The sequence below is a fragment of the Schistocerca cancellata genome, chromosome 4 (assembly GCF_023864275.1).
Source record: "Schistocerca cancellata isolate TAMUIC-IGC-003103 chromosome 4, iqSchCanc2.1, whole genome shotgun sequence".
Classification (NCBI taxonomy): Eukaryota; Metazoa; Arthropoda; class Insecta; order Orthoptera; family Acrididae; genus Schistocerca; species Schistocerca cancellata.
In genome coordinates, this window is record NC_064629.1 from 798,218,433 (window position 1) to 798,232,486 (window position 14,054).

Below are 14,054 nucleotides of genomic sequence, written 5' to 3' on the forward strand. Positions count from 1 at the left end.
TACTTCTCTTTACAGTACTCTGATAATCATTAGTTCCTGGACACCTCTTTTCTGTTGTGTGAGGTCACAGATGATACTGCAGAATTTATTTTGTAATCTCTTCAGAGTGAAGAAAATATTAAGCTCTTTATGCTCATGAGAACATTTAATAATAATAATGATGATCTTAATAATAGTAAATATATATGAATTTTAAAACGACTTGCTTCTATTAACTGGAACACACTGTAAGAACATTATTTCGTGTAATACTTCATTTATCATGTAATTTCTATCCATGTAGGTATCCAAACTACTTTTTGTCCAAGCTGATACATTATCTTAGAGTAATACATGGTCTCCATTCCTAATTTATTATTTTATATTCTTGGAGGAAAACTCTTTGTATCTACGTATCTATTAGTATGAAAGAAATACAAAAGAATGCTTTAAAATGTGTGGCATAGCAGACGAATTGCTCGCTACAAATGACCACTGTTCTTTAGAACAGACCATTACTGATAACAGAAAGAAGATCGAAAAATAACCATATTATAGTTTCTGTGATTTTAATATCACACTATACAGATACAGGGAAGAAGTTATGTATCACTATGTGCGGTACAAATGAGCACATGGTTTTTTTCTGCATATCAATGGCAGAACAGTAAGTGATAACAATTTGCCATTCATAATGACTGTATTGAGCATTCCTATATCAGTTGCCAGTATCTGTGAAAATTTTTCATATTGATTTCTAAATGCATGAAGCACTCCATAGCAAGGATCTCCACAAAGCATGTACTCGCCGAAATTCCAGTACTCATTATCTGGTTAATTGTCAGTTGAAAAATACGCTTCAAAAATTCAATTTGTGAGCATTCATTTTCCACTGTATACATAAAGTGGAGTGTCTACATTCTTATACCTAAAACAGCAAAGGGACTGCATTTATTTGAGTGTAAGGAAGGAAGGAACATTAGGGCAGAACATCCTATTGATGATGGGGTCATTAGAGTTGCAGCATAATCTTGACTGCAGTAGAATGAGGAAGGAAATTGACTATGTCCTGGTCAAAGGAACCATCCTGCCATTTGCATTAAGAGATTTAGGGAAACCATGGGAAAGCTAAATCTGGATGTCTGGACTAGAATTTTATTTGCCAGTGTGAGTCCAATGTGAGACCACTGAACCACCTCACTTGGTGCATTCCAATGAACTGAAACTTCTCTTCCCAGTTGCATTAAAATTTCCAAGCAGCGAAAATTGTACTTCCCAGTGATGATTTAGGCAGTATAATGTTAGAAAGTTATATGGATTTTTCTTATATATCTCATAAAAGAAATTCATCTCAAAATATAAATTGAAATGAAATCATTGTATCAATCTACATCTACATCTACATATACACTCCGCTAGCCACTAAGCGGAGGTACAAATGCTTAGACATATGAGACCCACGTTGGGATGGTAGTGTCACAGGAAATGACATTGTTGATTTTTGAATTACTGTTCAACTGAAAACAAAGCCTAATGAAATGTGTTCACATTGTAAATCTCATTTAAAGAAATGAATAGCAGCTAGCAAATTTAGTGACATTTAATTTCTAATTAATTATTTAGTGTGAGGAATATTCTTTTCAATAGAAGGTCTTTATGGGCAAAACTATAAATATGTCAAGCACCCAGTGTTACTTTGATAAAAATGTGCACAACTAAAATTATCTAATGAATACTGATGCCAAAGTACGTGAAACTGATACATCCAAATCAATATGATATTTTCATACAGCATGCCAGCACTAAAGATTTTATCTATTTAGTGACGTTGAAATTGGTATAGGAACGTCACCTGCCTGGAGGAGCTCAGCTAACTTATACCTACAAATTCACATTACACTACCAAAAAAAAACTTGTCCGTATCGTTTTTCAGGATCAGTACTTTTTCCTGCAAAGGTTTTAAAAGTGGGGAGGAAGGTTATAATTACACAATTCAACTAAGTGCAACTGCAGCTGAAAAAATTATTGTAGATCGGCAATGGCGTAATACTACAGTCTTTACTGTCTTGTACAAGTGTGAAAGCCAGTACCTGTAGAGAGCACACAGTTATGACTGAAACTGTTTTATTATTTGACACTTTAATTTTAGTTATTACCTCCTCCTGGAATTACAAAACCTTTTCATAAGAAAGAATAAAAGATTGTTCAGTTCACGTAAATCCAACAATGAAGGTATACTTGTGAAACCGATAATTCTGTTTTGCTTTTCAGACACGCTAGTATTGTGGAAGCACAGCCAAACAGTTTATCTTGTTGATGACACTTCAAACTGGCATGGAATTATTTACATGCAATGTTTCGCATATGGATATGTACTCATGCCTTGAGTTCACAACGAAAATTTGTTCAGCTGTAAAACTATTTCTAAACCAAAATTGGCAAGAAATTCTTTTGCATCTTGCTGATCGGATAAAGGATCTACAAGATTATAACTACTCAGCTGAAATAAACACATATAACATTTTATTTACAAGACATCGGCATTAGTTTAGGTCGTTGTGGGAGGAACTAGAAGGTATATTACAGCTTTGTAGAATTTTGAATTGAGACAGTTTTGAGCTAATGACACTCAGACAACATGAGGCTGTGATGTTAATAGCTTTTTCGAGGAAAAAAATGACACGTACATGCACAGTTATTCACTGAATTAGTCATTCGAACTTTAACCTAAATAATTCACAATTTCATGAAAATTTTCGTAAAATAATGATTTAACCATAATCATTCTATGTTCATCAGAGACGTGTTTGAGCGTGTATCAAGTTCAACAGCTGCGTTCAGGAGTAGCTCGGAAATTATGACAGATACTTAATAATGTTCGAATAGTCACAGAAGTTGTACTATTTACACACTTTATATTAGTTTGAGAGTTTGCTAGTGAAACCTCGACCTCAGTTCGGATAAGACATTTAGATTCAAAGTTTCACTAGTTTCGAATTTATCATCATAGCCCCCTTTCATTGTAGAGTGTCACGTGCACAGTCTTCGTTGTAAACCGGCACCCAGCACCGTGAATAATGAGGCTGAGACTGTAGGACTACCTTTTAACACTTTTCGTTGTACACAAGCTTCTGCCACGTTCTTTCTCGGCATAATTTGCACGAAGAGAAGAATAGAATAAAGAGGATTATAAACATATTCAGGAACTAAAAGAGTCGGGCAACAGTGCCTAGGCGAGAAAACAACATCAGTAGTGTCTGTCCCTGCACACTGAAAATGTGTTCGCGTTTGGTACTCACATCCAGTTTTCTGTATTCGTCGTACACTGTCAGATGACACACGGTACGGTTTTGCCATTTTTCCAATTACAGAAGTATAAGGAGTCTTAAAATATTGTCGCGTTCGTGTTACAGCGGGAATGTTCCTCCGCCTGTAACACTACCCAGGCCGTCGTACGTGAAATTTAGATATTATACAAATCATAGCTAACGACTTTTACGGACAGGGGGTTCTACACAAATATGAATATATATGCGGTAGGGTGGTCTACTGCGTGTGCACGCGGAAGCCGTACTCCTCGTCGGAGGAGGAGGACGAGTACTGGCGGCGCGCGCGGCGGAACTCTTTCTCGAGCGACTGCGAGATGTTGCGGCGAGCGCTCTGCTCGCGGAACAGCGAGTAGAGGTTGCTGCGCTGCTTGGGGCGGCTGGCCGCCGGCTTGAAACTGCGCGGCCGAGCCGGCAGCGGCGGCGGCACGCGCTTCGGGTCGTCGCGCGGCCGCGTCGTCATCTCGTACATTATCTCCTCGTACACGTGGTACTCGGTGGCCGGCTGCTGCGACGGCGGCAACGGAGCCGGCTCGGGGGGCGACTGCGTCTGGTTCTGCAGGTCCTCGATGATCTCCAGCATGCACTTGGCCACCTCGGAGAAGCGGCCCGAGCGCGCGCCGGCGCCCGAGGCGGAGGCGGCCGCGGCGGCGGCGGCGGCGGCGGCGGAGGAGGAGCAGGACGGCTGCGCCACCGGCAGCACGGGTGGCGCCAGCGACAACGGCAGCGGCAGCGGCATATTCACCGCGTTCAGCGCCGGGAGCCGAGTCGGACTGGCGCTCGCGCTGGCGCTAGGGCTGGCCGCGCAGCTGCTGTCGCTGCTCGACGATGACGCGGCGCCCGCCGGGCCGCCACTGCGGCTCTTCTCTGCAACACAACGCACGTGTTCTTTTAGCTGCAAGACGTGGTGACCAATGGTTGGTTGGTTTCAACTTTTGTAATCCTGTCTTCCTCAGTTGCGTGTAATATTACGGTATAGGGATGGCTAGAGAACAAATGTAACTATGTAGAGGCGCATATCACTAAGGGTAAGACAGACACTGCCTACAGTAAAATTAAAGAGACCTTTGGAGAAAAGAGGACGAATTGCATGAATATCAAGAGCACAGATGGAAACCCAGTTCTAAGCAAAGAAGGGAAAGCAGAAAGGTGGTAGGAGTACACAAGGGTCTATACTAGGGCGATGTTCTCGAGGACAATATTATAGAAATGGCAGAGAATGTAGATGAAGATGAAATGGGAGATATGATACTGCGTGGAGAGTTTGACAGAGCACTGAAAGATCTAAGTCGAAACAAGGTCCCGGGAGTAGACAACATCCCATTACAACTAATGACAGCCTTGGGAGAGCCAGGCCTAACAAAACTCTACCATTTAGTGAGCATGATGCATGAGACAGGCGAAATACCCTCAGACTTCAAGAAGAATATAATAATTCCTATCCCAGAGACAGCAGGTGTTGACAGATGTGAAAATTACCGAACTATCAGTTTAATAAGTCACAGCTGCAAAATACTAACGCGAATTCTTAACAGACGAATGGAAAAACTGTAGAAGCCTACCTCGGGGAAGATCAGTTTTAGTTCCGCAGAAATGTTGGAACACGTGATGCAAGACTGACCCTACGACTTATCTTAGAATATAGATTAAGGAAAGGCAAACCTACGTTTCTAGCATTTGTAGACTTAGAGAGAAAGCTTTTGACAATGTTGACTGGAATACTCTCTTTCAAATTCTGAAGGTGGCAGGGGTAAAATACAGGAACGAAAGGCTATTTACAATTTGTACAGAAACCAGATCGCAGTTATAAGAGTCGAGGGGCATGAAAGGGAAGCAGTTGTTGGGAAGGGAGTGAGACAGGGTTGTAGCCTATCCCCGATGTTATTCAATCTGTATAATGAGCAAGGAATAAAAGAAACAAAAGAAAAATACGGAGAAGGTATTAAAATCCATGGAGAAGAAATAAAAACTTTGAGGTTCGCCGATGACATTGTAATTCTGTCAGAGACAGCACAGGACCTGGAAGAGCAGTTGAGCGAAATGGACAATGTCTTGAAAGGAGGATATAAGATGAACATCAACAAAAGCAAAACGAGGATAATGGAATGTAGTCGAATTATATCGGGTGATGCTGCCGGAATTAGATTATGAAATGAGACACTTAAAGTAGTAAAGGAGTTTTGCTATTTGAGGAGCAAAATAACTCATGTGGTCGAAGTAGAGAGGATATAAAATGTAGACTGGCAATGGCAAGGAAAGCGTTTCTGAAGAAGAGAAATTTGTTAACATCGAGTATAGATTTAAATGTCAGGAAGTCGTTTCTGAAAGTATTTGTATGGATTGTAGCCATGTATGGAAGTGAAACATGGACGATAAATAGTTTAGACAAGAAGAGAATAGAAGCTTTAGAAATCTGGTGCTACAGAAGAATGCTGAAGATTAGATGGGTAGATAACATAACTAATGAGGAGATATGGAACAGAATTGGAGAGAAGAGAAATTTGTGGTACAACTTGACTAGAAGAAGGGATCGGTTGGTAGGGCATAGTCTGAAGCATCAAGGGATCACCAATTTAGTATTGGAGGGCAGCGTGGAGGGTAAAAATCGTAGAGGGAGACCAAGGGATGAATACACTAAACAGATTCAGAAGGATGTAGGTTGCAGTAGGTACTGGGAGATGAAGAAGCTTGCACAGGATAGAGTATCATGGAGAGCTGCATGAAACCAGTCTCTGGACAGAAGACCACAACAACAACAACAACAAGACTGATAATTTTTACTTATGGACCGTCTGACAGCAACTGAATAAAACACAATTTTAGTGCCATACGCGTTTCGCCTTTATTTTCTGCAAGGCATCATCAGTGGCCTGGAGTATGTACATATGTTTGCTATTTAATTTACATTTTTGTCACTGTACCTGTAGGTTATAAACAGTTCTGTTGGTTGGTATTTCCTATTAAGTAGTAATGTTTTGAACTGTACTTACAGGATGCGTGGACAGTTTCTTACATATTACGCTCCTTTTGCATTTTTGGTATTGTCCTTCTTCTTATGAATGCCAATTTGCGGTTTTTTCCCCACATTCCACAGCACTATGAACTGAACGCTTGTTTCAATGCAATTTTTTGGTTTCTGTTGCCGACTGTCAAATGTTTTTGCCAAAGATCGAATGTTATTGCCAAACTTTCGAGTGTAATTATTGAAGTATCTGTGATCTGTTCGTGTATGTATTTGTGTGTGCGTCTGCGTGTGTGTGTGTGTGTGTGTGTGTGATGGCTTTCTGGATGTGAAAGTTTTCTTACGTTTGTATAAGATGTTTGTCATGGTTGCTTATTCTCATTATTTTCATTTCTTGTTCCATGTTTGTAGTTTGATGGTTATGGTGTTTTAAATGTTCTGCAAATGTGGAATGGTTTGTTTCATACTTCCAACATCTGATATGTTGTTTGTATCGTGTTTCAAAATTCCTGCATGTCATGCCTATGTATGCAACATCACAACTTTGACATTCAAGTTTATATATTCCTGATTGTTGGAATTTGTCCCTCTTGGTAGCTGGCTGGCTTAGGTGTGATTGGAGGGTTTGCCCAGGCTTATATGCTATTTTGAAGCCCTGTCTCTTTAGGATGTTTGTAACTGTGCGTTGGTTTATGTGTGTAGCTCATGGTGTACCATCTGGTTCTTTTCTGTGTGGTGTTGTCGTTGTGTGTGTTTGTTGAGTGTGTTTGTAAGTTTTCAGTTTGTGAGTTCTCTTGTATTCTGGAAATGTTTTGTTTGTTTTGTATTTGTGTTTTTATTTTTTGATTGAGCCTGTGTACCACATGTGTGTCATACCCGTTGTTCCTAGCTATTTGTATGTTTTTACTCATTTCCTTTGTTCATAGTTTCTCGTGTTGAGTGGGATTCTGTTTAATCTATGTAACATGTGTCTTAGTGCTGCAAGTATCTGGCTGTGGCGGTGGTTGGAAGTGGAATCTATTATTGTGTCTGTGGCTGTTGGTTTTCTAAAGATGTTAAATGTATGTCTGCCATTTTCTTTTTTTATTGTAATGTCAAGAAAATTTATTTGATTTTCTATTTCAAGTGTGAATTTAATGTTCTGATGAGCTTTGTTTATTTCCGAATGAAGTTCATCTATTTTTTGGTTGGTTGGTTGGCTGATTTAGGGAAGGGGACCGAACAGCGAGGTCGTGAGTTCCATCGAATGAGGGAACGATGGGGAAGGAAATCGGCCGTGCCCTTTCAGAGGAACAGTCCCGGCATTTGTCTGGATCGATTTAGGGAAATCACTGAAAACCTAAATCAGGATGGCTGGACGCAGGTTGGAACCGTCGTCCTCCTGAATGCGAGTCCAGTATGGTAACCTCGCTCAGTGGTGACCAGTGGGAACGTGTGAATTCAACTCCTTCGGCTGATTGTGCGAAGGGCTCGGATATTAAAACAGTTTCAGGCTTTACTGATCTGATGGAATTACAATTTCCTTGAGACATATGAGTCTCAACTTTGCCTTCGATAATGACAGAAACTGAAGAAATCAGTTAAAATTTTTGCCACCACCAGGACTTGAACAAGGGTCTTCTGCTTATGGGGCAGATGTTCTGAGCAAAACATTAGTCTAGCAGTATGTTAAAAGCCTAGTCCGATGCCCTCTCTAGCAAGAACTTCAGTTCACGCCTTCAGCCCACTTTTCCCCTTCTTAATACGTCAGTATTGCTGGGGCTCTCTGGTATTAGAACAGCACCACAGGTTTGTACATAATGGGGAAATACTGCCAGTACCTCAGGCGTAGGTGATCTATTGATCTGATGGAATTACAATTTCAGTGAGATATATCAGTCTCAAATGTATCGTAATAATGATGGAATTTAAAGAAATGAATTAAAATTTGTACCACAGCTGGGACTTGAACCTTGGTCTCCTGCTTACCATTCCGTTAGCCACACTCTATGACGCCGGCACTGTTTGGTCAGAGAGGCGGTGGCCCTCTGCAGTAAGAAAAGTGAGTAAAGGAATCAACGATCAGCTTGAACGGATGTCATGTGACGTCCGCCCAGACCAAACGCAACGAGCTACACAGAACAAAATAAAGAGATAAAAAAAAAAGATGGTGTAATGGTTAGCACATCTGCCTCGTAAGCAGGACACCTGGATTCAAATCCCGCCTGTGGCACAAATTTTAATTCATTCCTTCAGCTTATATCATTATCGAAATTTCAGGAGTTCCTGCGAGCTCAGGAAATCTGGTATTAGGGAATGTAGGGGGGAACTCGCAGGCTCGCCGGGGCAGAGGTGACGTTCAAAAGTATTACATACTGCAGCTCGGTAGTGAGTTGTCCTCACTGATCCACGAAGATATTCTGCCAGTAATGAAAGGTTCAAAGAATTTGTGAGTGCGCTCCTGTGCACGGATTTATGATTAGTTATTTCCGATTTTAAAGCCTCCAGCCCAATCGTTGTCAAACATTTTTGACTTAAGAGCCAGTACTGACACTGGAGGGTGACAACTCGGGCCACCACGAAAGGTGGAGGTTTGGGGGGGGGAGGGTAATAGCCACTCAAAGAAAAACTCAATTTTCATCAGACCATGTTTACTGTTAGAACTTCACCGTTCAAACATTTCGAATCTACACATTTTAAGATATCACACCAAATATTTTAAGTAAAAAAGTAAATAATATATTGGTACTACATGCATTTTGCTGAAGGCTCACGTAGTGACCAGCTTTATGTACCTAAGCCGGTAATGTGGCCAGTGCTGTCGCAACAGATCCCATGTTTGTTGTATGATTTCCGGGTGCATTTTCTTGGCACCTTCGCGCCCTACTATCTGAGAGAATACAAAACGATTACAGCTCACCGTTTTGAATCGGACTTTCGTATTAGGCCAAATATATCAGAACAGAGACTATAATAAAACTTTATTAATTCAAAGTTGTCAAAAAGGCATAGAATGGCGGATGACAACTTTGCATATACAGGTTGAACATTAATATAACCGGCAAACTGCATGGTCGGATTCCTGACTGAAAATGGAGGAGAAAGGTCCTATCAACAAGTGTCTGGAAATGCATCGTTGCCACGGCAGATGGCGCTGATTAATGACAGTTCCCCTGATGACGTGCCGTGTGTTCCTCGTGTGTTGCAGGCTGTATGATTGACGCAGCGTACTGTAAGCAGCAGGATGGTCCGGTATTCACGTCGATAACAAGTCGAGATGGTGTTTGTGTACGGCCAAGCAGATGGAAATGCTTGAGAGGCAGCACGGATGTATCAAAACCAAGAATCCTCATAGACGCCAACCACACCACTCAACATTTCAAGCTCTTTTTGAGCGTTTATGTGATCATGGGTCCTTTCAGGCAGACGAAAGTGCAGGGAGGTGGCGGACTGTGCGTACCCCCGATCTGAAGGACCAGGTTCTACAGGATATTGAGACGAACTCTAGTACAAGCTCCAGGCAAGTGATCCGATAACTTGGTGTAAGCCTAAGTACAATTATTTGTACCCTGCATGACAATCGCCACAATCCCTATCATTTGCGATGCTATGGAGGCCATTTTGAACACTATTGTGACGTGGATGCGATGCAGTTCTGTACTACGTTCCAGAACGATTTGTTCTCAAAAAAATGGTTCAAATGGCTCTGAGCACTATGGGACTTAACATCTGAGGTCATCAGTCCCGTAGAACTTAGAACTACTTAAACCTAACTAACCTAAGGACATCACACACATCCATGCCCGAGGCAGGATTCGAACCTGCGACCGTAGCGGTCGCCCGGTTCCAGACTGAAGCGCCTAGAACCGCTCGGCCACACAGGCCGGCCTTTGTTCTCATTGCACGCATACCGTCCATTACCGGACGCATGTTCACAGGACCTTTTTTCCTCCATTTCGAGTCAGGAATCCGTTCTTGCAGTTTGTCGATTTTATTAATGTTCACCCTGCATAAAAGGGTGTAAAAGTCAGTCTGATCTGTAATATTTTGCGTGATATGTGGAAGTAACTGGCTCTTATTAGGGGTGAACACCTTGGCCACTTTTCCTGACGAGTAGTGTGGCCACTTTTACAGATCGGACGCCCTGTCGGCAGTAGTGATCCACAGAAGAAACCATCAAATTGAAATAAATAACAAGGAACTACATTTGTAGGCCAAAAGACGCTGTTTAAACATTGATATTGTACAAATTACTACGCTTCATACAAGGGAGCTGACAAGAATAATGTAAGAGACTTATCTTACGTCAGAGAACCCAAAAACAAAAATGATTTTACAAAAAAATAATGAGAAGCTTCTTCTGCCATTCTCACTGAAAACAATGGCGATGTATTTTAGAACTCGCCTGACGACTTCTTGGCAAGCAGTAACGCTGTTCAGGTTAAAAACACAGCCAATGGCCACTTTTCCCGTCTTCGGTATTTTACCACACCTTCTCCTACCGATCTTGCCATTAATTGGTAATATACGTAAATTAGTATTTGTATTGTATTATATTCTATTGTGTTGAACTGGGGACCTAAAAACGACGGAGAGGCTTCATCCCCGCCGTAGCCCGCAGTGTACACAACCCAACAGGTTACAGCAGTCCACTCACCCCACCGCCGCCCCACACCGAACCCAGGGTTATTGTGCGGTTCGGCCCCCAGTGGACTACATGCCCTTGACCGACGACTAGTACGTTGTGTTTCGTTGACACTCGCAGATCGGCAGCACAGTTTGCGAAAGTGCCAACATCCCAAAGACTGGGCCAATGAGGAATGGGGTCGCATGTTTTTCTCGGATGAAAGCAGATTCAGTCTGAGTAACGATTCTGGACGTACCCCAGATGGTGATACACACTGCACATCCAAAGAAACTGATATAGGCGTGCGTATACAAAGATATATAAACAGGCAGAATACAGCGATGCGGTCGGCAATGCCTACATAAGGCAACAAGTGTCTGGCGCAGTTGTTAAATCGGTTGCTGCTGCTACAATGACAGGTTATCAAGATTTAAGTGAGTTTGAACGTGGTGTTACAATCGGCGCATTAGGGATGGGACAAAGTGTCTCCGAGATAGCGATGAAGTGAGGATTTTCCCGTTCGACCATTCCACGAGTGTACCGTGAATATCAGGAATCTGGTAAAACATCAAATCTCCAACATCGCCGCGGCCGGAAAAAGATCACGCAAGAACGGGGCAAACGACGACCGAAGAGAATCGTTCAACGTAACAGAAGTGCAACCCTTCCGCAGATTGCTGCAGATTTCAGTGCTGGGCCATCAACAAGTGTCAGTGTGCGAACCATTCAACGAAACTTCATCGATATGGGCTTTCGGAGGGGGAGGGCCACTCGTGTACCCTTGATGACTGCATGACACAAAGCCCTAAGCCTCGCCTGATACCGTCAATACCGACACTGGACTGCTGATGACTGGAAAAATGTTGCCTTGTTGGACGAGTCTCGGTGCAAATTGTATCGAGCGGACGGACGTATACGGGTATGGAGACAACTTCATGAATCTATGGACCTTGCATGGCATCAGAGGACTGTTCAAGCTGGTGGTGGCTCTGTAATGGTGTGGGGTGTGTGCAGTTCGCGTGTATGGTACCCCCGATACGTCTAGATACGACCCTGACAGGTGACACATACGTAAACATCCTGTCTAATCACCTGCATCCGTTCATGTCCAGTGTGCATTCCGACGGATTTGGGCAATTCCAGCAGGACAATGCGTTACCCCACATGTCCAGCATTGCTAAAGAGTCGCTCCAGGTACACTCTTCTGAGTTTAAACGCTTCCGCTGGCTACCAAACTCCCCAGACATGAATATTATTGAGCATATCAGCGATGCCTTGCAACGTGCTGTTCAGAAGAGATCTCCACCCCGTCGTACTCTTACGGATTTTTGACAGCCCGGTAGGACTCATGGTGTCAGTTCCCTCCAGCACTACTTCAGACCTTAATCGAGTCCATGCTACGTCATGTTGCGGCACTACTGCTTGCTCAAGGGGGCCCTACGCGATATTATGCAGGTGTACCGGTTTCTTTGGCTCTTCAGTGTATAATGCATCCAGTGATAGTTTTGATTGTGCACCTATTATGGTGTGGGAGGCAAAATGTTGCATGGGGTTACTGACCTCCAAATCTTTGAACACTGGACGCTCACCGTTCAACGTTATTGTGACACTTTATTCTTTTTCTATGTGCGTCTTTTCTAGGGTTCATTCGACCCTAACTTTATTTTATGGATGACAATGAGCGAGCGCATCGAACAGCACAGGTGGAGGACCTCTTGGAACGAGAAGATACTCAGTGAATGGACTGGCCTGCACGTTCCCTGTACTAAACGCGATCGAGCACGTTTGGAAGGCGGTGGGGAGACGTAACGCAGCACTTCCACATATACCAAAGACCGTCCAGAAGTTATCAACCACACTGGTGGAGCAGTGGTACGCTCTACCACAAGAACCCCTTACCATCTCTGTGGCAGCATAGGAGCACGTTGCAGAGCATGCATTACCGTCCGTAGTGATCACATACCCTATTAAAATGCCGCCTTGAGCCGCTAGTTCGAGAGCCCACACACAATGGAAGTACTCTAAAAATAAGAAAAATAAAAATGAGGAAACGGCGCACCGTTAAGGAATTATTCGAGTGGGACGGAAATCGGTAGATGTGATGTACATGAACAGACGAAAAAAGGGGTACAATTTCAGAAAAAGTGGATGATTTATTCAAGAGAAAGAACTTCACAAAGAGAGCGAGTCAATAACACGTCCGTCTACCTCTGGTACTTAAGCAGACAGTAATTCGGCTTGGCATCGTTCGTATCGGGGGTCAGTTCGAAACTGGACTCATCACTGAAGACAATTCTACTCCAGTCAAGGAGATCCAGGCCGAAGGTGTGTCTGCAGACGCCCCAGACAGCGCTGAGATACCAACCTGACTGTTACCCGCCATACGGCACGACAACCAGGATGGTCTGCTGGTTCTTTTTTCCGGAGCAGGTCCCTTTTGGTTGTTTTCCGCGACACTGTTACAGCACAGTGACGCATCGACGATATTCTACGCCCCGTTTTGTTGCCCTCCATGGTAAGCTATCCTGGGCTTACATTTCAGCAAGATAATGCCCGCCCGCACACATCGAGAGTTCTGTCGCTTATATTCGGGCTCGCAAAACCGTACCTTGGCTAGCAAGGTCGTCAGATATCTCCCCAACTAAGAACGTTTGGAACATTCCGGACGTGTCCCTCCATCCAACTCGGGATTTTGACGATCTAATGCGCGAATCGGGCAGAAACTCGCACGATATCACTCAGGAGGACATCCGACACTCAAGGCCAAGCCAAATATCTTCATGCTTAAGTGCCAAATGTGGGCCAACAAGTCACTGACGTTCTTAATTTGTAAAGCTCTTTCTCATGAACAAATCATCCAATTTTTCTGAAATTATTGTCATTTGTTTTTCTGTACATATACATCACATCTATCGATTTCCGTTCCATTCGGATAATTTCTTTGTGGTGCGTTATTTGTTTTTTGTCTTAGAGTGTATTTTAGAGCTTGTAGCTACAAGCAGACATGATCTTATTGACTGTGCGCGTACAGATACAGGAATTAGTGATCATGAAGTCGTCATAGCGAAGATTTTTACTGAAGTTAGCAAATCAACCAAGAAGGCTATGAGTGTTTTTCTGATACACAGAGCAGATAAGGAGTTTTTAGCATCGCACTTAGACAATGAATAACCATCATTT

At 42.9% G+C, this 14,054-nt stretch overlaps 1 protein-coding gene across 1 annotated transcript in view; it reads right to left on the minus strand.

Annotated features, from left to right (window-relative positions):
- Window positions 1-1,853: 1,853 nt before the first annotated feature.
- Window positions 1,854-14,054, minus strand: part of LOC126184435 (uncharacterized) — a 110,506-nt gene continuing 98,305 nt past the window's right edge. Inside the window, exons 5-6 of the mRNA XM_049926827.1 lie at window positions 4,099-4,173; window positions 1,854-3,936 (exon numbers count right to left, since the gene is read on the minus strand). Coding sequence (XP_049782784.1) covers window positions 3,527-3,936; window positions 4,099-4,173 — 485 coding nt within the window. The 3' untranslated portion in view covers window positions 1,854-3,526. The remainder of the gene's footprint in view (window positions 3,937-4,098; window positions 4,174-14,054) is intronic.